Raw genomic sequence first — 26232 nt, forward strand, 5'->3', positions numbered from 1 at the left:
AAAAGCGAACTTTTCTCTAGAAGTGCTGGGGCTGTATTACAGTGAATTCCTGTCAACAAAATACTCAAATATTATTATTAAGATGTGGTTATGGACATATCTGTGGCCATAAGATCCCGTTTCCATGTTTCATTAATTAACATTGCAATAAACATGGCTCTAGGGAAGTACAGCTTGTTAAATCCAACTGACCCACAAAGTAAACAGTTCAAAAAAAAAAACTTTGTTTTTGGTCAAAGATATTCCATAAATTCCTCTGGGCTATTTTATAAATTTGCATTGATTTGAATTATATAACTATTAATTCTGACCGCTTTTAAAACTGTTGGCTGAAACATGTTACTTAAATTCACCGTTATTGGTAATTCTGTTATAGTTTGTTGGCTACAAACCGTATAATCATCCAGTTTCATTAATTGCAAGAATTTGAGTTCTCACAAACAGCTTCTGAATATCATGTACAAAATACACAACAAAAAAAAATAATCTAAAGATGGATTTGCAGTGCGAATATCAAAACATGTGCAAGAAATCTATTCGAACCTAAACATGACAAGAGCCTCTTTTACCATCATAAACAAAGAGAAATGCCCACGTCAATAACATGCCCTCTAATCATTTTTAATTTCCAAAAGAAATAAATTATGTTTTGCTCAAAGAAAACGAAGCCCATTTTAGAGCTATAACATTTTTGAATATTCTTATTACATTAATGTGAAAATATGTACATAGAAAAGTAATTGTATATTACGGTTGTATTAAAAAAAATTGTTTTACTTGTCTTCGTCTTTATTTATGGCAGTTGTAGTTTTAAATCAATTATTGTGTCCAGACTGGGTGATATTTTTCCTCAATGTCAGTAATCTATGAGAAATGAATGAGAATGACTAAAATTAGATGCCTTTAGGTATGATGCTAAATAATGGTCCCAAAAATGGGCTTCATTTCCTTTACACTATTAAAAACACCAACAAAAAACAAAACAATGAAAAGTAAACAGATTCACTCAGTTAATAGAAAATACAACTAACAAACCAATTTTCTGGACGCTTTACAAACACAAAGCTTAGGAGTGATTCCATTGGCTTATTTATTTTGACTACATCTGTGGGGAGCTCGCAGTGTGCCTCCGCTAACACAAACCAGCTGACCAGTGAAACATTAGTATATAATGTAAACCAAAACGCAACTTGATTTGCCTGGAGACATACTGGCCCCGCCCTAAACACAAGAGACCACGCCCACCAGCATTCATCCTCATGTGGTACGTATAATGGCTTATACAGCATATTCACCCATTGTCAAAATGTCTCAATAAAAAATATAAATATCTTGTTGATAAAAAAATATCAGAAAAATTCCATTACATATAGAATATACATTTCTCTGTAAAATGGTTTCTTGAAAAAGGAGCATTAATCAGCTGTGGTTGGGTTTGGAGGGTGGTGTTTTTGGAGCAGCTCAGCTTTGGGTTTAGGGTGGATAGGGTGAGAGGTGTCACAGCCCTGTCCCATCTCCCCAGTTTAAGATTTTGGCCTGACCTTTGGTCTTGTTCAGTCTTCTTTTATCCTGGAAGGGTCCGTCTCAACCTGGGCCAGTGACTCTGATTCTGTCCGGCACTTTTTTGTTGGTCTGTCTAGGCTCTGGCAGTCATGTTGGTGATTCACTGAGCCATTTCTGTCTGAGTTATGAGTGTCTGTGAGGTTACAGCCGTTGGAGTCCAGATGATCTGCGAGTAGACTGTGTTTAGATGCTCCGTTTGACTGAACAGATTCACTCTTCAGCTCATTCACACTACTCATCAACATCTGTGTGGCGACTGCACTGGAGCTGTGACTGGTGAGTCCTGAATTGAGAACCACAGAGACGGGCTTTAACGCATAGTTGTAACAAACGATTCAAACACACCACATACAAATTTAATCCAACCTGATTTCTACAAAATATCCTGAAAGAGGCACCAAAGCATTTCAATTTAGTGTGTAAAAAAACGGACACTACTGTACCGTTGTGGCCGCTAGTCTCCTCTCGCTCTGATTGGCTGGTGCTGCTGCTGGAGGCGGCAGGAAGGGGCGTGGCTGCCCGACTGGAGGCAGTGCTTTCCGTTTCATCTAGAAGTCTGTCCATGTAATCCCTACCCCCAAAAAAACACAAACACACCTTATTTTGAGAAACAGCAGACACAAAAATGACTCTTACTTTCAAGAGTGTTAAATCTTGGGTTCAGTCTTTATAAAAACCAACCAACACTACAAGTTACTACCTAAATGGTAACGCTTTACTTGAAGGGGTGTGCATAAGACTGACATGACATCTTCATAATCATGACATGACACGTTTTATGCATGTTTATGACAACTGTCATAAAGTGTCATTCGCTCAATTATGACATTTTTACTGCAATTATGACATTGTTTGAGATGTCTTTGTTATGACAACTTGACATAAACCAATACATCATAACCTGTCAGTGTTTTTGTCATGACAACTTGACATTGCTAAGACAACACAAGAGGTCATAAATATGTCATAAACATGACATAGCAGATGAATTATCAAACTTAAGAAACTACTTAGCTTTATGGGTTAACATTACATTAAACTGTCAGGTGGTTGGTTTTGACATTGGCTGTCAAGAGGCCATTATAACTGTGTCATAAATATTTTTCTTGACCTCAACTACAGTGGTACAAATTGAATTTGTCATTAAAATATAATGGCCTCATGACAGCCAATGCCAAATGACAGTTTAATGTAATGTTAACCCATAAAGCTAAGTAGTTTCTTAAGTTTGATAATTAATCTGCTATGCCATGTTTATGACATATTTATGACAGGTTGTGTTGTCTTAGTAATGTCAAGTTGTCATGACAAAGACAATGACAGGTTATGATGTATTGGTTTATGTCAAGGTGTCATAACAAAAACAATGTCATATTTGCATTAAAATGCCATAATTGAGCGAATGACACTTAATGACAGCTGTCATAAACATGCATAAAGCCTCCTTCATATTCATGACAAGTGTCATGTCATGATTATGAAGGTGTTGTTATGTCAGTCTTATGCACACCCCTTCAAGTAAAGTGTTACCCTTTGTTCTGGGAGAGAACTCCCTGCGCATCCATGTAGTCTAGCATTGATGAGAGCAGGGAGAGCAGCAATAACCCCCCTTAGGGTAAGGGAACAGAACCAACATGACTGTATGCAGATATCATTAATTCAAGATTTTAAAGTACAACATAATTTGAGAATTTATTCTGATTCAAGGGCACTCAGAATGCCTAATCCTGACTGGGTGAGAGGAGGAGCTGGGGATGGAGAAACGCTATAGCTGCTGATAATACTGAAGGAGCTTATATATGTATACAGTGATAGGCGTCGTATTCCTATAGGTAGACGTGGATCAGCTGAGAGTCAGCTGACGCGAGCTTGACTAACGTGACCCGCCAGAACTGACGCTACGCTTGATGTTTAAAATGAAGAGATTTTTGATGTCTTAAATACTGTTGTCATGGCAACACATTAAAGGAGTTAATACTTTTTTATTATTTAAATATGTTCCTTGAGGTTCACTCATAATAATACAACATTTTTCTACGTTTAGTTCTTTATCAATAAAACACGTTTAAAACAGACCCAAGACTAACCAACGTGTTAGGGATGAAATTATGTCTCATAATGATTAACAAATGCATGCACGATTATCCATGAACTTGATTAATGTTGCAGATATGTTTTATTATCCACAACCAAAAGCCTTCCAACTTGCATGTTCAAAATTTAGTAACGCGCATTTGTGAAATAGATGGGTAGTTTTGCACACATTAATAATCTGCAGCAGGCGTATTCATTGTTAGTTGTTTGTGTGTGGATTGTGAAATGCTTAAAAAAACTGCAAAATGAAAAAAAACGTCTCAAAATCCAAATGAATAAAGTGAGATTGACTCAGAAAAGACGTCAATGCACGCGGTCACCTGATCCACAAATGCACTTCTTCTTTGTTGCATGCGCAAATTATGATACACTAATACAAAAGAAAACATTTGTATTTATTAAAATGTCTCTATTTGTGCAAACTGCTGCATATTCATTTCATTCTGAATTTTGCACATGCAAGTTAAAAGGCATTTGGTTGTGGACAGTAAAACATATCTGCAACGTTTATCAAGTTCATGGATAATTGTGCATGCATTCGTTAATCATCATTATGAGTCTAATTTCATCCCATAAAAGTGCTGTACGGGAGCATGACAATCACAGATGCAAATAAAAAAATATAAAGCATTACAAAGAACAACATTAGCATGAGTTTTCAAAAGAGATTTACAAACCGACAAGGAGATACTCAAGTTGTACTGACAAGCTAGTCCACAATCTGGACCCACCACCGAAAAAGCTCTATCTATCCCCTCAGCGTTTCAGCCTCTAGCAAGGGACTGTAAGTTAGTTTTGATCACCAGATCTTAAAACTTCTCGAAGGACTGTAGTTCAGACAAAGAGATAAATAGGAGCTATATTATGTGAGTATTTATACACAAATAGGAGAATTTCAAAATCAATCCTAAATTGAACTGGCAACCAATGTAGAGCTCACAGAATGGGAGTGGATAACTGTTTGTTTTTTCAGACACAAAGTGTTTAATTTTAGAAAGTAGGCAAAGCTGAAAAAACTAGAGGTAACAACAGAGAAATTGTGTTTAATGTTAACCGACTATCCAAGAAAACACCAAAGTTCTGTAAGTTCATTGGGAATTAAAAACAGAAAGATTTCACAGGTCGATGTTATTGACCTCAGATTTGTCGGATAAGCCAAAAACTATAACCTCGGCCTTGGATTCATTTAAAGATAGAAAATTACTAGCTAACCAGAGCTTTACCTCATCCAGACGCACTAACAAAGGTAGTAATGCCGAGAACGAGTCGTAGTTTATTTTTAAGCAGATAAACCTGAGTGTCATCCGCATAGAAGTGGAAAGATCAATAGAATTGAACCCAAGGGAAGCATGTAAAGAGAGAAGAGTGATGGTGCCAAACCAGAGCCCTGGGGGGAGTCCAGAGTTAAGGAGAGCAGCAGACGAGGTCAAAATGCCTATCCTGACAGAAAAATATCTGTCTGATAAATAAGATTCAAACCAGTTAAGAACGAAACCTTATCGCCCCACATAGGATTCTAATCTAGATAAAAGTAACGTTCAATCAACAGTCAAATCTAAAAGAACTAGAACCACAGAATCACCAGCGTTAGTAACCAATAAAGTATCATTGAGTACTCACAGATTGATTGTTGTTTAAAAATGACTGAAGTTGACACAACTTAACTTTTTTCCAATATCTTAGAAAGGAATGACAAATTAATTAAACAGATGTGCCTAGAGAAGGCTTCTTGAGTAGAGGAGTAACAGTGCCCAATTTTAAGCAGGCATGAACAGAACCAGTTAGTAAACATTTGGAAAGGAATTCAGACCTGGGCCAACAGACTCTATTAACGATTTAAAATACTGAGGGTGCGTCACATCATGAGGGCAGAAAGAGGGTTTAAGGGTGGGAATTATTTCTTTAAAGCTGCAGTCCGTATCTTTTCCTCTTTGTCGCCATCTCTCTGTTCGAAATCTGTAACTGCAGTGATTCGCGGAATTATCATCTTTACGTGGGTTGTAAATCGGCATGAAACAGCGCGGATGAACACAGTGCTTTGAGGCGAGTGCTGCTGTCAGTTAGCCTAGAAATGTAGACGCACCCTAGCGGCAGCAAAAATTATTTTGCAGCAAAGTGTGGTCTAGCAACTCTCCATAGACTTTTGAGCTAGAAAAACCAAAAACTGGTCCGGCCAATTACATCGTGTATAGAGTCGGCGGGCAGGCTTAACATAATGACGACAGAGTTGTGACGGTTCCGCATGATTCACTGGTTCACTGGTGGAAAAACGCATGGGACTCACTCAGCCACAGCCGTTCGTTGCTCTGGTTGGATGTAGCGCTATCCTATTGCGTGCCGAGGGATATTGAAAGACAACCGTTTATCCCGCCCCTCGGATTGAGGTATGCCAATTGTGAGTTCCCAGACCTAACATCTTGATGTAGGTCTGGCTTGCCAGGCTAGCTGTCAGTCACCGCGCTGTGTGGATACTGTCATACAGAATCACAGATTCACTTTTTGAAAGTTTGACCAACATAAGAATTTTTATAAGAAAATGTCTTCTGAACAAGTAAGTAAAATCCATTTTTGTTCTGACCAACTAAGGGGGGAAAAGTATTCGACATGATAAGCTTCGTTAGATTTAATCAACGCGATTTACAGCAACCGTGCAAATTATAGCCTACTTTGTTCTCAAATTGTTCATGTTAACAACATCAGCATTGCGTGACTAATGTTAAATTTAATGTGTTTTATGGTTAGCAGCTACCTGCGTAGTTCAGAATTCATATTCTCCATAATAGCAAAACGAGAAAGGCACAACAAAGGAAACTCCATAACTGTGTGAATTAAGAAAACGTACTGTTACACGATTGAACTATTGAAATGTCTTACTTGTTCAGCAGAAAAAAGCCGTCTCTTCTTCCGTTTTGAACCCCTTCAAAACACGGAGTTCACGCACTTTTCAAAAGCCCCGCCGATGTTTAAATCCTTGTGTTCGCATGAGACGGTTTCTTTCTCTTTCTCTAGCCACCTTAAATCCGAAGTACGAAGTCTTTTGGGTTTTATAACTGCTAAATCTCCAGTTGACACTGATGATTGTTGTTTGGATCTTTCTGGATGCCATAAGTTTAATTATGTAAAGTGCTGCGAGAAAAGCCTATACATCTAAACATCTCGTCACGCGCAGTATAGCCGGCTAGCCGAAACTCCTTCTTTATGTGTACGGGTGTGACGTCATGACGCAAAGACATGCTCGAATTTCCCGCGGAAACACACCAGTACCACTGGAATTAAAATCATTATTACAAGCTAACCGTTTTGAATCTAGCTATGGCAAGTAGATAGTTTTGACCACTGGCAGAATAAGTTTTTTTTAATATAATTATTTTGGATTATTTTTAATTTAAAAAAGTTACGGACTGGAGCTTTAAGGGATTGTAGGGAAATGGGATTAAAAACCTCCCAGGAGACTTTAAGATCAGAAATAGAAAACCTATGGGTGAGTGTCTATGGATATAGACGGAGGATCCTTTCCTTTGCCAACATGAGTCCTTTGGGTTTTGTACACAAAAAAGTTACATATTCTTAATAAATAATTATTTGCAACTTTCATATTGACCCTCAATGCTATACTATCAATGCCATCCACTATTGTATGCGAGTTGAGTAAGTGTTTTGAAAACTTTATTCATAAATGCTTATTTACAGACAAAGCATTAAGTAATGACTCACGCTTTGTGATGTGACTGCTATCGAATGGTTTGCTGCTTCATCTTTCATCAAAAGTTTAGGCTACGTTCACACTGCGAGGTTTAGTGCTCAATTCCGATTTATTGCCCATATCTGATTTTTTAACATAGCTGTTCACATTGTTGTTTTAAATGTGGTCAATATCAGATTCCAGTGTGAACAGAACAGTCCTGGACTGACCCGCACGAGCAAAAGAACAATAAAAGACGTCACGCAGCACACTGCATACGCAAGTAAACATGGAGGTCGGAGGTTATTAAAGTAAGGAATTACGAATTTATTTGTAGTGCAAAACATCTGATCTGTATCGGATTTAGGACCACATATGGGAGTGGCCCATCTCAGTATTTAAAAGATCAGATTCCATGTGGTTTGTACTGTTCACAAAAACAGACACGAGTCACATATGAGGATTTTGGGCCACATTTACCTGCATTCTGAACATAGCCTATGTAAACCCTGCATGACATTGTACCTCGTTTAGAAAACAATCCACAGTGAAATGCTCCAAACAAGCATATAATCATCAGACGCAATCCAGGACATCAGTAAAAATATACCATCCACTCGTTCCTAGTAATGGGGTCCTTTGGAAGTCTGTACCGAGACGCAAACAAGCTGTCTGAACTGAATGGATCAAAATGAACAATCCAAAATATGACTTCCTTTCCTCAGGAAAGCTCAAGCACGACGAGTCCATCAGAACTAATTCCAATTGAATAAAATGAGATCGACAGCACAACAGGATAAAGGTTGTTTATACAATTATGAAGTTTTAGGTCTTTTGGAATTTACAATTCTCATCTTTAAAATATGCTATTTAGGGTTAACAAGCCATTGACTGACCATGTGGCATATCCAAAACAATGAACTTCATTCAATACCATTCATTCATTCTCTCTTCCAAAATATTGTTTGCTGCTGTTGTAGCTGTGTTTTTAGGTGTGAGTGGGTATGTAGGTTACTGTTTATGTATTGGGGGGGGGGTCTATAAAAAATTTAAGAAAAAAGTAAGATACAAATGTAAAATTATTATATAAAATTATATTATAAATTTACAATTAATAGGGTTTATTGTAATTTTTGATATATTCTGTTTCCATGTCAACACATTAAACATTATTATGGTGTTTATGTTTATTTATGTCTTTTTCGGGTGCTTGGCATGCTTCATTTTCATGATCTTTTGCACTCACGTAGTGCCCCCCTTGAATGCAGTCAAAAACTTGAATGCATTTATCATACATACTTGCACTCATTTAGCTCACTCATACTTTCTCATTTAGCCGAACACTGAATTCTCATTGGGATCTGTAGCACCCTCTTTTGACTAAAGTGGTGGGGTTAGTCTTACCAAACTCTGTACTTGTACTCTGTACTTTTAAACTATCTGAATTACAGTCATTAGCTCCAACCAACAGGAAGTCAGCTATTTTGGATTTAATGTGCAATTGTTTGAAAAATTGCAGGTTCTGAATTTTTAAATACTGCTCCTAGAGGATTCATGCGATACACACCAAACTTTGTCAACATGATACAAAGACATTGGCTCTTTCTCAATTCCAAAAAGCAAAGAACGGAGTCGAGGAGACCGGTCTTGACAGGCGACCTTGAAAGAACGAACCTGGAAGGACGCAAGGACACAGAACGCATCTTTGTGAGAAATGAGAACATGTTTACTAATGCCGAGTTCACACTGCACGATTTTCGAAGTAGTCGGTTCACTGTTCTTTTCACACTGCACGACTATCTGGGGTAGCATTCAGTTGCTGCTGTGTGCACACTGCATGATGGATCAGCAACAAGAGGTTTCACACTGCATGGCTTTACAAAAGAAAGAATCCCCGACATTAACTTCAGTCTGGTCCGCAAACTACATTTCACAACCAAACGCATGCGAGAAGTGATAAGGAAATAGCGCAAGATCACGCGTGCGTAAGACCGGAGTTCTCATGCAAGACTGTAATTGTTATTAAAAATTATAGCCTGCTTCGATTGCGATCCAAATTGTCCGTGCGCTGATTTGCAGCGAAAAGGAGAAACAGATTATGCCGGAGGAAATGGTTGGGGAGATGCAGGGAGTAAGGACTGTTTGTTCTGCAAAGAGAGTTGGGGGTGAATAAATAATTTTGCAATGTGCTGCTGGTCAAGCAAATGTTTGTGCTTTGTTTCTGTTTGATATAATTGTAAATATATCTATTAAAATACTGATATTCTGATCTAGAACTCCTCCTCAAACATCCCGCTGCCCTGTATCTTGCTCTCTCATTGGCTGTAGGTCATCGCTGATGTAGGTTTTCAGTCAGAACACATTCACACATCAGGATTTTGAATCAGTGATTCTCTCAGATTGCGTCTTTGATCATTCACACTGTGTGATTGTCACTCATGTGAACGAGCACCGATTTGCCTATGATTTCGGGCATTTGTCGGCGATCTCGCAAAACTTGTTGGCGAGCGAAAATCGGGCCTAAAATCGTTCAGTGTGAACGATTGCATAACTGGTTCTGTTCCTGCATGCCTGAAAGTGGCCACTGTTACTCCTCTACTCAAGATGCCTTCTTTAGACACATCTGTTTTAAACAATTATCTTCCAATCTCTGTGGTTCCCTTTATCTCCAAGGTACTGGAAAAAGTTGTGTTGTGCCAACTTCAGTCATTTTTAAATAAGAAGGTTTTAAGCCTTTTCAGTTTCACAGCACTGAATCTGCTCTGTTGGGAGTCTTAATAAATGATATTTTTGTTGCTACTGATGTTGGTGACTGTGATTTTAGTTCTCTTAAACGTATCTGCAGCCTTCGATACTGTCGATCACACATTGCTCCAATCTAGACTAGAATCTCATGTGGGGCTTAAAAGATTCAGTTCTTAATTGGTTTAAATCTTATCTATCTGAGAGATATTTCTGTGTCAAGATTTGCAATTTTGCCTCTGCTGCCGAGGTTATAGTTTCTGGTTCATCCGACAAATTTGAGTTTAATAATACTTTAATAATAACAATATGTCTGTTTTTTATTCTAATTGTGTACGTAACCTTGGTGTTTTCCTAGATAGCCGGTTAACATTAGACAAACGTGTGTCCACTGACAAGTCTCTTGAGATAGCCATTCGCATTTTTATAACCTCGCGTTTGGATTATTGCAATTCTCTGTTCTATGGTATTTCTAAGTCCCAGGTAGCTCGACTTCAACTGGTTCAAGATGCTGCAGCCAAATTTCTCAAGAATAGTCGCAAATATGATCATGCCACTCCCATTTTGCAAGCTTTCCACTGGCTTCCAGTCCAATTTAGGATCAACTTTAAAATTCTTCTATTTGTGTATAAATGCTTACATAACCTTACTCCTAACTACCTGTCTGCTCTATTGTGTCCCTACAACCCTCCCAGAAGTTTAAGACCTGGTAACCTTAACTTACTTACAGTCCCTTGCACAAGACTAAAACGTAGAGGAGATAGAGCCTTTTCGGTGGTGGGGCCTAGATTGAGCAATAGCTTGCCAGTGCAACTTAGAGCAGCATCTTCTTCATCAGTTTTTAAATCTCTTCTTAAAACTCATTTGTTTTCCTTGGCTTTTATATATGTTAATTGTCGCTCCTTTTTATGTTTTAATCTTCTGTATTTCTTTACTTTACTCATGTACAGCACTTTGGTCAGTCTTGAGGCTGTTTTAAATGTGATTTATAATAAATAAATAACCTTAACCTGTAACAAGTGGTTCCCTACATTATTGCAGGACGTTTGCAGGTCAAGAAGTTTCATGAACGCAAACATTCGAACACCCTGAAAGCTGCCTCGAATTTAATTCCCTTTCACGTCTTCCGCTTGAACAGACAAATTCACACAAAATTATGTAAAACGTCCATCTTGGCAAGTATCCTGGTAAACATAGTCGGTTATATCTTAATGAACATAAACAAAGAAAACTCGATGAAATAAAATAAACCATGTGAGCTGACATTCTCTTGATTAGTGCTTATGTGAAACAATTCTGATGAAATGTAAAATATATATTTTTAAAATTACAATAATCGTGATTATAATTTGAGCAAAATAATAATATCAGTTTAACCATTATTATGCAGTCCTATTGCATAAATCCAGCCTGCCAAAATGTTCATAAGCAATGATCTAACTTATTTTGTTATTGCATCAAGACTGGAAAAATGTGTTAGAGATACTTACGTTACTCCTGGATGAAGGTTGTATTTCCTTTTCCCAAGCCTAGTTTGTTGCGCAAAGAAATCATACCGCTCCGACTTCTTCCACATGTAATAAAAAGCCACACAATCTCCGACAGACCGAGTTCTGACCTGAAATTGGATAAGGTTTGCTAAACACAAGGTTTGAATTGCCACATCTAGTGGCCCATATACGTATTTAGCAGAGATAACGGCTAGACACATTTAAGAGCCTCACAGGGTTTTTTTTTGTTTGTTTTTTAACATTTATAAGCATTGAAATGTCAATACGGGAATGTGAAGGTGGCCAATATGGATTGACATTCCTCAAGTGCAAATGAATTGATTTGCCAATTGGAATAAACTTGCCATAAAATGAGCACTACCTTGTTGGCCTGGATAAAATGAAAGTCTTTTCCGTAAGCTTTTAATCCTTGTTCAAAATTCCTGCATTCTTCCTCTGACCAAACAGATAGTTCCTCTGTAAGAAAGATTTAAACAAAGCAATACATGTAAGATAAAGACTGTCAATGGATTAAACCTTTAATTGTGAATTGTGTTGGTTTTTTTTTTGTATGGAACATATTCAGTTTCTTTTCAAAGAAAATACATACTTTATACTTATATACAATTTGTGTGCATTTCAAAATTCTGATCAGAATTAATCAATTAAAATAAAATTGAACAAATGTTACCAACATTTTAAAAAAATTACAGCTTATACATATTGAATTTTTTGCATGACAGTCCTTGTAACTGCACACTCCTCGTACGCCTTAATTCTATCAGTGATCTTTCAACAGATATCCACATAAATCAAGTTTATACTACTAATAAAAACACAAACGCAAGCTTTATGTGTGCGCTTGAGCTCGGAATAGGCATATATTTCGCCCCCCGCATATTTAAGCAATTAAATTAATATAAACGTGAGATTAGTCGACAAATGGATTAAATGAACGACTACTAGTTGACTAGAAAAATCTTTAGTTGGGGGCAGTCCTAGTTAAATCTGATTCTGTTGCATAGAACTGAATAAAGAATAATATATTTACAGTTTGTTATTAACCTATTGATATTTAGTATTATTTTAATATATTTTCTTTCTAATTTTGGTCTATTACTTAAAAATAAAAAAGTTATTTTATTTCATTCACTTGTATTTTTTAAATTCATATTTAGTAAAAATTATTGAATTTAATTATTTTTTAAATTAAAAGTCTAATAACAATACAATTATACAAAAAACTAATTTAAAATAAGAAATTAATCATTATTTTTAAAAAGGTAATTTCAAATATATTTTCTGTCCAATTTTGTTGTTACTTTAAATAAAAGTGTGGTTATTTTATTTCATTGGGTTGTATTTTTTAAATTTAGATTCAGTAAAATGATTGAATTTAATTCTTATTTTTTTATTTAAAGTCTAATAATAATAATACAATTATACAAAAAAGTAATTTAAAATGAGAAATTAATAATTATTTTTAAAAAGGTCATTTTCAGCTTCAGTTTTTGGCCAAGTGCATCCAAAATTTTCGGTTTCGGTGCATCCCTACCAGAAATCATTTTCTAGAGCCACAGCGGTTAAGCAGCAGAAACACTGTCAGTGTGAAAGGAAAGCACAAATCCAGTCTGTTGAAACGCAGAACGTTTTGTACTGCCTCAAACATCAGATGAAAGACGATGATGGCATTTAACAGCTTTGTAAGGCTCACCTCTGGCTGCTTTAACGTTAAATCTTAATCTTCGTAAAGCTTCATCTGTATCAAAATTACATTTCACCAGCTCATATAATGCCTGAGGAGAGAAAACACTATTTGTATTGTGTATCACGTCACATTTCAGCATTTGATTACAATAAAATAATTACATTATTATCATTATTATATTATTATTAAATCACAGAGGCAGTCCTTAGTACCTGCTCATTATCTTTGATGTGGGATCCTTCTGGAATAGCATCTACACCCGTCTCCTCTCCCGTCCGTCGACAGGCTTCAGTAAGAAACTCAACCACAGTGTTTTCAGGAAGGATTTCAGGATTCCACAGCAGCTGGTCGTCATTTTCATACACTGTGAATGATAAAGATGTCAAAGATTCAAAGCATATCACAAGAATGCGTAACATATTGATGTCTCCATCTCCAAAAATGCTAACCATTTCCAATTGTCTTGTAATAAAAAGAATTCAAAAAAAGAGTTAAAAAATGACATCATACTATGACTGGTTCAGTGAACATTTTATCAGTGAACATTTTTATACCATGGTCTGTCTGAATAATTGATTCTGATTGGCTTGAAGCTGTGCATTAAAATAAGAAAACAACCATAATTTGAATCCTTCCAGTCAAATTCAGTGATGCAAACATCAATGACAGCTTTAACTTGTCAATGGAAATTGAAAATGACCATGGTATAAGAGGCATAATCCACGCCTAGCTGTGCTTTAAAGGGATACTCCACCGTTTTTTCATATTAAACTATGTTTTTCCCTTAACTAAGACGAGTTGATACATACCTCTCTCGTCTCAGTGCGTGCACTCAATCGCTCTGGCACGCGAGACACTTTGATAGCACTTAACTTAGCCCAGTTCATTCATTAGGATTAGGGTTGCCACCTTTGATTTGTGAAAAACCGGGACACTTTGAGGGGGAGGGGTCAACCAGGGGCGTTTCCAGCTTTGAAGGACATCAAAAAAGAGAACAATCCCGGGAAAACCGGGACGGGTGGCAACCCTAATTAGGATCCAACCAGAGAAGTGACCAAACACCTCCACGTTTTCCCTATTTAAATACAGTTACACGAGTAGTGTAACTCGACCAAGAATGGTGACACAAAATAAAACGTTGCGCTTTTCTAAGCGTGTAAAGTGGATAACTATAATGTATGGCGGAATACCACAGCAAGTGCTTGGGAGCACTTCGACTCGGCGCAGTAATATCATCACTCGTGAAAAGTCATCTCCCCCCCTCTCCCTCTCCGGAGTGATGATATACTGCGCTGAGTCCATAGATATATATATGCGCCGAGTCAAAGTGCTCCCAAGCACTTGCTATGGTATTCCGCCATACATTATAGTTATCCACTTTACACGCTTAGAAAAGCGCAACGTTTTATTTTGTGTCACCATTCTTGGTCGAGTTAAACTACTCGTGTAACTGTATTTAAATAGGGAAAACGTGGAGGTGTTTGGTCGCTTCTCTGTTTGGATCCTAATGAATGAACTGGGCTAAGCTAAGTGCTAACAAAGTGTCTCGCTCGCGCGCCAGAGCGATTGAGTGCACGCACTGAGACGAGAGAGGTATGAATCAACTCGTCTTAGTTAAGGGAATAACAGTTTAATATGAAAAACGGTGGAGTATCCCTTTAAATGATCTGAATACACTCTGCTTTGCACGGTTCTTTGCCTCCACATTGTTGTCAATGTTTCCTACAGGATTCGGTCAATATTCGGTCCCAACTATTTTTAACCAATTTAATTTTTTTTTTTATATATAATTTAAAAAGCAAACATTTGCATAACATGTAACTGCACGTTGTCGTGTGAATAAGTCACACATAACAGTTCACATTCTTTTGGAGCAATGATTTTCAATAGACTGATTCACACTGACAACTCCTGAAACGTTTCTTTTGTTGTGGTGCAGTACTGTATAATCCTGCCAAACCCATTTTTAATTTTAATAGATCAGCATATGTCAAATCTACCTTTCTCACAGTCTTTGTATTTGCACAGTCCAGATGGTGTTTCTGCCTGATACATGGAACCAACCATGATTTCCTGTTAAGAACATATACATTAATCAAACATTTCATGGTACATTACAGACAAAAGCCATAAAGAAAAATATGATAATGAAAGTATTTACTTTCTTCCAGTCTTCAGATGGAATATAGTCATCATCCTCCTCTGACTCTTCATCACCTTCATTATCTAAAAACGTTACGTGAAAACAGTACTTAAGCATAAATCAAAGATTATGCTGATAAACATCAAATCAAATGAGGAGCTTATCTGTCTCTTACTCTGAAAGTAGCCACGGTTCTGTGATCGTATGAGTTCAGCTGTGTTACAGGCTTTTACTGCACAAGCTCGACTCTCAGCGGAGTGGCTCTCATTCGTCATTCTTGTGGATACATTTGCTCCATCCTCCTGAAAAAAACATTAAAACCGTAAAAGAGAAATGAACTAAAAATTTCGACAAATTCTAAATGCTATCCATAATTTTGACAGATATTTAAAAAAAAATCTGGTCTATTGAGCGTCCTTACTTTAGAAATGTCCAGTGAAGGATAGGTATGGCTTTATAACACTTTTCATGTTAGATACCGATACCGATACCGTAGCCTTGATTAGCTGCTGATACCGATACACCAGTACTGGTTTATTTTTCTTGATCAGTTTAGATACTACACTCTGCTTCATTGTTAATGACGAGAAAACAGAAAAATAAATAGGATAACTATTTAGAATAAAATAAATAGGATAACTATTTTAGAACACCAAGAATGATATCTATAAAAATAACTATAATGATAAATACATTAGTGTCCACACCAACTCACAATAACGTTTTGTTTATTCTTAATTGTGCACAGATTTCCATTACACGAGAGTAGATGTTAAAACTTCCTGCTGATTTGTACTCTGCTTTCGCCAAGATAAGCAACACTAAGACGTAGCTTTACAGTAAACTATGCTTCTCCATCCATTTACGCTTCTTTCCACGTGGTGGTGTGACTCCCCTTCTGTCCGGCGCTAACGGCTGCAGTGTACTTGGCGCGTCAGCACACACGATGGCTGCAACTACAGTGTGGTCTCCCTAGTGGACCAGCACGACAACCGTCTGGATTGAGCCGAGTAGGGGACATCTCTAGGGTCTTCAAGTGGGCACCTTCCCTCCTCAGTGTTTCGTCGACTAGCCCACGACACCTCAAGAGGGCTCGACAGTGACTCTGGCGTCCCAGAGTCACCCCCCTCCGTCCCCCACTTAACTCAGCCCAGCTTACTGACCTTTACATCCCTCCTGCTGCTGAGACCTAACCACAATCTCACAATCTCTCCGCAACCCGACCATACGCGCCAACCCGTTTGACTAAGGCTGTCGAGCCCCACTGGTGCGTTAATATGCAGTTTCAGTGGCAACGGTTCCGTATGGCATACCACCTACCGCAAAAACACAATATCTGCCCAACCACCCGTCATTCACGCAATATCCACAGGAACGTAATGACTGTAAATACTATACAACCTATCCAAGTAAACCAACAGACTCTTCAAGTTTTCAACAATTCTATGAAACCGTAGCGTGGCGGCCTGTACACAGCCAGCCAGAATCTTTCCGTCTCAACCACAGCCAGTTGCTGCTCCTCTCTGCTGCTTCAGATAAGTTCTTTACTGTGCGACACAACTCTTGGCCACTGAATCCAACGTCTCTGAGGAACCGGGTTGTAGAGTGTGCCACAAAACCTAGACAACCCACTTCCACTGGATAAACCTGGACTCTCCATCCTCGCTGTTCTGCTTCAGTGGCCAGCTGAGCATACCGCAGTTTCTTCCTCTCATATGCCTCATCTACCGCATCCTCCCATGGCACTGTTAACTCTATCAGTTGAACAATGCGTGCTGATCCGGACCACAAAACAATATCTGGTCGTAGGTTAGCAGTTATATAATAACTTTACATGCTTGAGCTCAAGGTAGATTCAAATTTTTATAGTTGTTTTTGTATTGTACGTACACGCACTACCAGTGTTCGCAGTGAATGTTTGCTTTATTTATGAAGAAACGCCCCAACACTGAACCGCTTTTTAAGAAGCAGTATATACAGAAGAAGATGACAAATGCACTGCAGCAGATTTGTGTTCATTTTCATGAAACGTTTTGATGCCTGTAGCTAGTCCAAAATGCGGCAGCCAAGCTTTTAACCAGGTCAAGAACGAGTGACCACATTAACCCCAGTAATGGTGTCTCTACAAAAGATAAACTGTGAAGTTTACAGTTGATTGTAAAATGATTTTTTTTGTTTACAAGGCCCGAACATTTTCTTGACCTTCTTCACCCTTAATCTACCGTCAGAGTGCTCAGGTCATGTGCTCAGTTACTGCTGAGTATTTCCCGCTGCCTAAGATATTTCTGCGCTTGGCCCTAAACTCTTCAAATGTCTTCCTTACCATGTGAAATCAGCATCATCAATAGTCCTTTTTTTTTTATCTTACAATATGCTAAAATATAATAGTTTGCACTTAAAGGGTTAGTTCACCCAAAAAGTTTAATTCTGTCATTAATTACTCACCCTCGTATCGTTCCAAACACGTAAGACCTTCCTTCATCTTCAGAACACATATTAATATATTTTTGATGAAATCTGAGAGCTTTCTGTCCCTCCACTGACAGCAACGTCATTGCAAATTTCAAGGCCCAGAAAGGTAGTAAAACATCGTTAAAATAGTCCATGTGACTACAGTAGTTCGACCTAAATGTTCGACCTTTTTGTGCGCAAAACCCCCCCCAAAATAACGACTTTATTCAACAATCTTTTCTCTTGCAAGTCATTCTCCTACGCTGTTGACGTAGTGTAAACAGTGCAGCGCTTCTGGGTTCTACGTCAGACCGTCAGCTCATTATTGGCCAGCATCACACACATGACCAGAATCGGCCAATAGTGAGCCTACGTTCTGACGTAGAACCCAGAAGCGCTGCACTGTTTACACTACGTCAACAGTGTAAGGAGAATGACGTGGAAGAGAAGAGATTGTTGAATAATGTCGTTATTTTGGGGGGGGGGTTTGCGCACAAAAAGTATTCTCGTTGCTTCATAATATTAAGGTTGAACCGTAGTCACATGGACTATTTTAATGATGTTTTTACTACCTTTCTGGACCTTGAAAGTTGCAATGACGTAGCTGTCAATGGAGGGACAGAAAGCTCTCAGATTTCATTGAAAATATCTTCATTTGTGTTCTGAAGATGAACGAAGGTCTTAGGGTTTGGAACGACATGAGGGTGAGTAATTAATGACAGAATTTAAATGTTTGGGTGAACTTACCCTTTAAGGTCAACTTCTGTTCTTGTAAATGTGCTAAATAAATAAAGGTTGACTATGTCCATTTTTAAGGCCTGTTTCCACTTGTTCATGCCTTTTCTCTGATCCGATAGCTATCCAATTGAACACCAGGTGTAAATGCCAGGTGTAAAAGACTGGACCAGTTTAAATGCATCTGGTTGTTAAAGCCACATAAGTAAGTTTTACTCCTTCCAAAATAGTAATAATAAAAACGTGAGCGTGTCATAGGCTACCGGGCTCCTGGTAGCCAGATATAACAGGCTACTGCAACAAACATGGCATCCGCCACAGGTGAGTAGCTGAGCATCTCTTCAGCAAGCCGACACACAAACTGCCGCAAATGAAACTGAAAGTTTGCCGTTGCATCCTGAAGCTAAACACACAGTGATCTTCATTAAAAGTAGTGAGACTAAATTATTGTACCAGTGCTATAATTTAGTGCCGCTCTCTATCCTATTGTGGCCTTTTATCTTGTAACTAGCTGATGATAAATAAAATGCAGCGCATATCTGTTGCTTTCGTCGAGGTGAACTGTTAAATTTGCATATAGTGCGGGGATTGAAGATCAGATTTATATTCATTTTGCAGAAACGTTAATGTGGCTAAGTGTAAACGGAACTGTTTTAACAAATCAGATGGGAATCCAATCAGTTAAAGCACATGAAGTAACCAGGTGTGTGAGCAGGCCCTTAGAGATCAGACTTACAAATAGTAATTTCAGCCCAACTTTAACCATTTAAGTTTTTAACTTCTATGACATTTTCAGACTTCGTGTTTTCCAGGGCTGTGAGAACCCAGTTATAAATCCATGTGGGAACCAATTTTAAGTTCTGGTTGTTTTTGCAGTGTATGCATCCTGAGCTCAACAACAATATTATAATATTACTTAATACTCACATTTAAGTGATATGAATAATTGGGCATAGGTTTCTTATGGGACAGACCTTGCTCTTCTTCAGTTCCCCAGTGCTTCTGCTGCTTTCATCATTATCCATATCCTCTCCTTCATCATCATCATCCTCCTCCTCATCTCCATCCGCATCCTCTTCCTCATATTCCTCATCCTCTTCCTCAGGTGATCCACTGCCTGCATAACCATAAAGGCTCAGGAGCTCCTGAATGGGCATTTCTCCCTCCTGCAGTTCACAGAAATCAAGTTCACAGAATGATCACCTTTATTTATATAGCACTTTATGCAATACAGTTTCAAATCAGTTTCACAGAAATTAATTGTAAAATAACGATCAATGATGCAAGCTTCATCAAACGCGGGACAAATTCTGAAGTAAAGCAACATTAGCATCATTGAGTTCAATGTTGATTCAGTTCAGTTCAATAACTGTGTAAAGTTCATCAGTTGCTAAAAGAGTTCAGCTATAATCAGCTCTACAGAAAAACAATACTATCGTTATTCAGCTCAATTCAATGTTGATTCAATTCAGTTTGTAACATTTAAACTCAAAATTAAAACGAGATCACAATGTCCGTGTATGGGACATTGTGTATGTGAGTGTATGTGAGTGGAGGTAGTGCTTTGGGGTCTGGCATACAGTCTTGGGCTGCCAAGTCATATGGATCTGTTTTGTTTATGGTTTTTAATTAAGGATGAAACAATTACCGGTTTGATAAACCACGATAAAATGACATTAAAACGGTGTTTGATTATCGCGATCTTGAAAACTCATGGTAAATCCTGTCCAGCCAGCGCCAGTCTGGCACAGCCGCTGCATGCAACGTTGTTTTTTGACAGTCTTTTCAGTCTTCTTAGAGGACCAAATCTGAATTTGGACAAATAAAGGAACTGTTAATATATATATATATATTAACAGCAATATATATATAAAGGAAGTAAACACTGTAACCAACGGAAACGCTCAGTAATCAGGTTAAATTCGTGCGCACTGGAAATCATATTTTTTAAAACAAAGACAAGGTAACAATAATTTTACATAGACCACACAATGAAAATTACATGAATATGACAGTGGGCAACTGGATATAACGCAGCATAATTTGAATTTTTGAAGTTTGTCGATCGTGTGTCTCCAGGGAAGCTGAACTATCCTGTCTGCATCCGATTCACACAGAGTGATCGTTATGCACAGAGTAACAGACCATTCAATGCAGGCTACTCATGCACACCTCAGAAAATCTTACAGCTGGAATCAACTAAGTCTGCAAGGTTTGTGAAATTAAATGTTTATCAGATAATCAAAGAATGGTTTAAATTATATAAATGGGTATTTGCTAAATGTTGACAGTAAATGAGAAAGTATTAGTGTTTGCCGTCCTACTACTATTGGAATAAAAGCAAACCCTATAATGCTTTTTCGTATACCGTTTATCTAGTAACATATTAGACCAAACTGGTAAACGGAGACAGAAAACGAATGATGACAGAGAATGGGAGCGCTGTGTGCTCAGGAGCTGACGTTCTCAGCTCTGTCCCAGCTTCTGACACAACTGCCAAACAGAAAAACTTGTCGGCCTTGGCAAACTCTAACCCATGAGGAAAAAATCATCGGCGAAAACACCGATAAGACAGCGAAACTCAAAAGGTCTTCACGACAGCCCATCAAAATAAAAGTTTGGTTTCGTTTGAAGAAATTATGGCCTGGTTTCACAGACTTAGATTAAGCCAGGATTAGGCCTTAGTTTAATTAGGGCATTTAAGTAGCTTTTATACACCTGCCTTAGAAAAACCTGCCTAGTACATCTTGAGACAAAACAATGGCATTGACAAATTTAAAGATATGTCAGTGCAAGTTGCTTTCAGTTAAAACAGCTCAAACATGCATTGAAGTCTAGGACTAGGTTTAAGCCTTGTCTATAAAACCTCTCAATTAGGGGTGGGAATCACAGGGTACCTCACGATACGATACGATACAGCAATACCGATAATATCATGATACAGCAATTCAGCGATAATCGATATATTGCTAGATAATCCTTTAATGATACATCACGATATCTAACTATGAAAACAAAATGCCCGTGAAAAGTTTAAGAGCAGGTTTTCTCTCTTTATTAAAGTCCAGACTGTTAGAAAACAGCACAAAAAGTTTATTTTATTAATTAAAATATCGATAATTGATGCCAGCATACCGATTCTCATATTGCACGGAGAAGGACAACAATATATTGCCCTATCGATATTTTGTCCCACCCCTAGTGAAGATTGATTTATGTTCACTTAAATTAAAAGTTGTTAAATTATTTTAAGCCTTATAAAAATCATAGCTTTCAATTATACTGTAATGCTAAATGCCTATAATTAATGGCTAAAATTGAGCTGAGCTTCTTTCATAAAAATATGCCATTAAACAAATATTTAAAATATTATAGGTAACTGTCTTTATGTTGTTTCTACGTTAATATATATATATAAAATTGACTAATAATATATATATACTGTACATACACCCAAACAGGATATAGAGTGGTGCAGGTATGACGTCAGAACCCAGAAGACTACTTCGCCGCTGGTTCCTTCAAAAATTTCCTATGAGGTTTCATAATGGGGTTTATCAATTTATGTGTAAAATAAAGCCTATGGTAAACATAACTTGATTATTCTATGATGTTTTTTTCTACAGCAAATGAATTGTGCTCATTTTTGAAAACGTACAGTGTGTGCAGTGTACGTTGTAAAACAAAGAGTCTAAGTATCGTCCAGTTATGTTTACCACAGGCTTTATTTTTACTCGTTAAATGAAAAACCCCATTATAAAACCACATAGGAAAATCTCGAAGAACCAGCGGCGAATTGACAGCTGACAGCTCTGCCCCTGGAACTTCAATGAGGGCAATAGGCTCTTGTATGTGAGAAGAGTTGAGAAGACGTGGAAAAACAGCTGCTAGTGTTAATGCAGAACTTTTATTTAATAAAAAAAGTTTATATTATACCCTACTTTTTAATTTGCTATTATTATTTTATTAATTTCAGAGGGTCAGGACAACTCACTCTGGATGTATCATTCTGTACTCGCATCATTCTGTACTCGCATCATTCTGTACTCGCATCATTCTGTACTCGCATCATTCTGTACTCGCATCATTCTGTACTCGCTCGCATCATTCTGTACTCGCATCATTCTGTACACGCATCATTCTGTACACGCATCATTCTGTACTCGCATCATTCTGTACTCGCATCATTCTGTACTCGCATCATTCTGTACTCGCATCATTCTGTACTCGCATCATTCTGTACTCGCATCATTCTGTACTCGCATCATTCTGTACTCGCATCATTCTGTACTCGCATCATTCTGTACTCGCATCATTCTGTACTCGCATCATTCTGTACTCGCATCATTCTGTACACGCATCATTTTGTACTCGCATCATTCTGTACTCGCATCATTCTGTACACGCATCATTCTGTACACGCATCATTCTGTACTCGCATCATTCTGTACTCGCATCATTCTGTACACGCATCATTCTGTACTCGCATCATACCAGAAGTGTCAGGACAACTCACTCTGTATCATTCTGTACTCGCATCATTCTGTACTCGCATCATTCTGTACTCGCATCATTCTGTATTCGCATCATTCTGTACTCGCATCATTCTGTACTCGCATCATTCTGTACTCGCATCATTCTGTACTCGCATCATTCTGTACTCGCATCATTCTGTACTCGCATCATTCTGTACTCGCATCATTCTGTACTCGCATCATTCTGTACTCTCATCATTCTGTACACGCATCATTCTGTACTCGCATCATTCTGTACTCGCATCATTCTGTACACGCATCATTCTGTACACGCATCATTCTGTACTCGCATCATTCTGTACTCGCATCATTCTGTACTCGCATCATTCTGTACTCGCATCATTCTGTACCCGCATCATTCTGTACTCTCATCATTCTGTACTCGCATCATTCTGTACTCGCATCATTCTGTACTCTCATCATTCTGTACACGCATCATTCTGTACTCGCATCATTCTGTACTCGCATCATTCTGTACTCGCATCATTCTGTACTCGCATCATTCTGTACTCGCATCATTCTGTACTCGCATCATTCTGTACTCGCATCATTCTGTACTCTCATCATTCTGTACACGCATCATTCTGTACTCTCATCATTCTGTACTCTCATCATTCTGTACTCGCATCATTCTGTACTCGCATCATTCTGTACTCGCATCATTCTGTACTCGCATCATTCTGTACTCTCATCATTCTGTACTCGCATCATTCTGTACTCGCATCATTCTGTACTCGCATCATTCTGTACACGCATCATTCTGTACTCGCATCATTCTGTACTCGCATCATTCTGTACTCGCATCATTCTGTACTCGCATCATTCTGTACACGCATCATTCTGTACTCGCATCATACCAGAAGTGTCAGGACAACTCACTCTGTATCATTCTGTACTCGCATCATTCTGTACTCGCATCATTCTGTACTCGCATCATTCTGTACTCGCATCATTCTGTACTCGCATCATTCTGTACTCGCATCATTCTGTACTCGCATCATTCTGTACTTCGCATCATTCTGTACTCGCATCATTCTGTACTCGCATCATTCTGTACTCGCATCATTCTGTACTCGCATCATTCTGTACTCGCATCATTCTGTACTCGCATCATTCTGTACTCTCATCATTCTGTACTCTCATCATTCTGTACACGCATCATTCTGTACTCGCATCATTCTGTACTCGCGTCATTCTGTACTCGCATCATTCTGTACTCGCATCATTCTGTACTCGCATCGCATCATTCTGTACTCGCATCATTCTGTACTTGCATACTGAAGGAGGCAGTCCAAATAGTAAACCTAACCACCATGTGCACACACACACACCCAGTCACATACCCAATTTTCTGCTATCTGCATACTCCATAAACATAACTTTTTGAAGTATTAAAATCCTTGAAAAGCATGTAAAGCAAAAGATCAGCTGAAACGTGTTGAGAAACAGGATAAGATCGAACCTTTGCGAGTTCTTCAATCTCATTGCCAAAGTTAGTGTCTCCCTCTGGCAGCTCCTCATCTTCAGGAGTTTGATCATCATCATAATCAGGCAACAGCATCTCTGTTGACACGTCAAAATCCACATTGTCAGAACCAACCAAAACTGGCATCAAATCGTGAGTATGTATAAAGACACGTTTTACCATGATAAGAAAAATAGTAACAGTCTTACCTGGGCTTGAACTCCCCAAGGAGGGCTAAAATTTCAAAAATAAAAAATAAGACATAAAAAGTTAAAAAGAAGCGGAAAAAATATATGCTGTCACATTTAGATTAACAATTTCTTTTTTTGGAGAGCTAACAGATATCAGGTTTGATTATGAGGACAGTGTTGTTACTGTGTTGTTGGGTGGCTGTTGGATTTCTGATATAAAATCTGGGTCCTGATGTAAAGTCAGTTGTGAACCACTGGACTAAAATAACAGTTTAAAATAAAACTTTTTTTATGCAGACTGTGGTTAAATCAGCTGTAAAACTTGCATAAAGCAAAACAGTAAATTATAAAAATGACCAGTGAAATCTATTAATTGTAATGATCCATGATCTATGATAAATATCTGTGTGGATGACTATGTATGGCAGCATCCAAGCAGACCTAATTCAGAATAAAAAGATGCACTACAGCAGTTTTTTTCAGTGATCCATATTATTTTTATTTAGTTTATACACTAACAAAAATGCCTTCTGTTATATTAAACCTTACAGCAGGCCAGGGTTAAAACATCCATGATAAAACCAGAGGAATCACAGATGCTCTGTGTGTATGACTTTGGAAGTTAAGGCTGATGTCTAGCTAATACTTTGTCTAGCCTTGATTAGGAACACTCTTTTAAGTACAAATCTGGGTATTGAAATATCCATAACTTCAGCATTTAGCTAAAATAATCAACACACTCGTCAGTGTTTATGTAAAAATATCAGATATAATTAGTGTACGGTAATGCATTAAAGTAAGGTGATAATAGAGTATCTGGCTAACTGAATGCGAGCTAACTTTGTAGAAATAAAATTTCAAAGAATTCAACGCGCCTTTCGACCTAAATTACCGCACAACCTAATAAGAAATATATACGATTTATTGTAATTTTCAAATCCATTAACAAAAATATTACTTCGGTTAACTGCTAATAAGCGGTTATTTATTTCTGGAAAATAATTAAAATAATTTCCTTCTTACCTCCGCCATATTTACAGCGCTGCTGAGGGTCAGCGGAATGTGGGCGGAGTCAGTGGTAATCCCCGGATGTTCTCTCTCTATCTCTGTCTCTCTCTCTCTCTCTCTCTCTCTCTCTCTTGGTTCAGTTTTTAGGTTTAGCTTAATACAGATTTAAAGGAGAAAACACCAAAAATAATGAAATTTAACCCTTATATAATTTTGCGGATCAGTTTTCAGGTACACTATGATGTATTTCTTGAAGATTGAAGTTTTGTTCCACATGTGTTCTTGAGACTAATGGAAAGTAAACATCCAAAATACAAATGTAAGTGTTATTTTATTGCACTTTATCTATTTGCGTCTGTTTTTTGTTTTGTTTTGTTTTCAAAATGAGAAGAAAATAAATTTCCATTTAGCAAATACATAGGCCA

The 26232-nt window shown here is 37.8% G+C and overlaps 1 protein-coding gene across 1 annotated transcript; it reads right to left on the bottom strand.

Annotated features, from left to right (window-relative positions):
- Positions 1-577: 577 nt before the first annotated feature.
- mier1b (mesoderm induction early response 1b, transcriptional regulator) lies at positions 578-25892 on the bottom strand. Its single transcript, XM_056264787.1, has 13 exons — positions 25823-25892; positions 24818-24842; positions 24606-24706; positions 19583-19774; positions 15598-15724; positions 15441-15505; positions 15280-15352; positions 13492-13643; positions 13286-13367; positions 11954-12048; positions 11572-11699; positions 2007-2134; positions 578-1846 (listed from the first exon to the last, which is right to left on the bottom strand). The coding sequence occupies exons 1-13, from the start codon at positions 25829-25831 to the stop codon at positions 1554-1556; spliced, it is 1470 nt and encodes a 489-aa protein (XP_056120762.1). The 5' UTR covers positions 25832-25892; the 3' UTR covers positions 578-1553.
- Between the last annotated feature and the right edge of the window lie 340 nt (positions 25893-26232).

The sequence above is a fragment of the Rhinichthys klamathensis genome, unplaced genomic scaffold, assembly GCF_029890125.1.
Source record: "Rhinichthys klamathensis goyatoka isolate OS25496 unplaced genomic scaffold, OSU_Roscu_1.1 h1tg000011l_1, whole genome shotgun sequence".
NCBI lineage: Eukaryota > Metazoa > Chordata > Actinopteri > Cypriniformes > Leuciscidae > Rhinichthys > Rhinichthys klamathensis.

Coding starts and splice junctions, on each gene's coding strand:
- mier1b (XM_056264787.1), bottom strand. Junction 12,049..13,285: donor TAACGTTAAAGCAGCCAGAG/GTGAGCCTTACA, acceptor TCTTTCTTACAG/AGGAACTATCTGTTTGGTCA. Junction 1,847..2,006: donor GGAGACTAGCGGCCACAACG/GTACAGTAGTGT, acceptor TTCTCAATTCAG/GACTCACCAGTCACAGCTCC.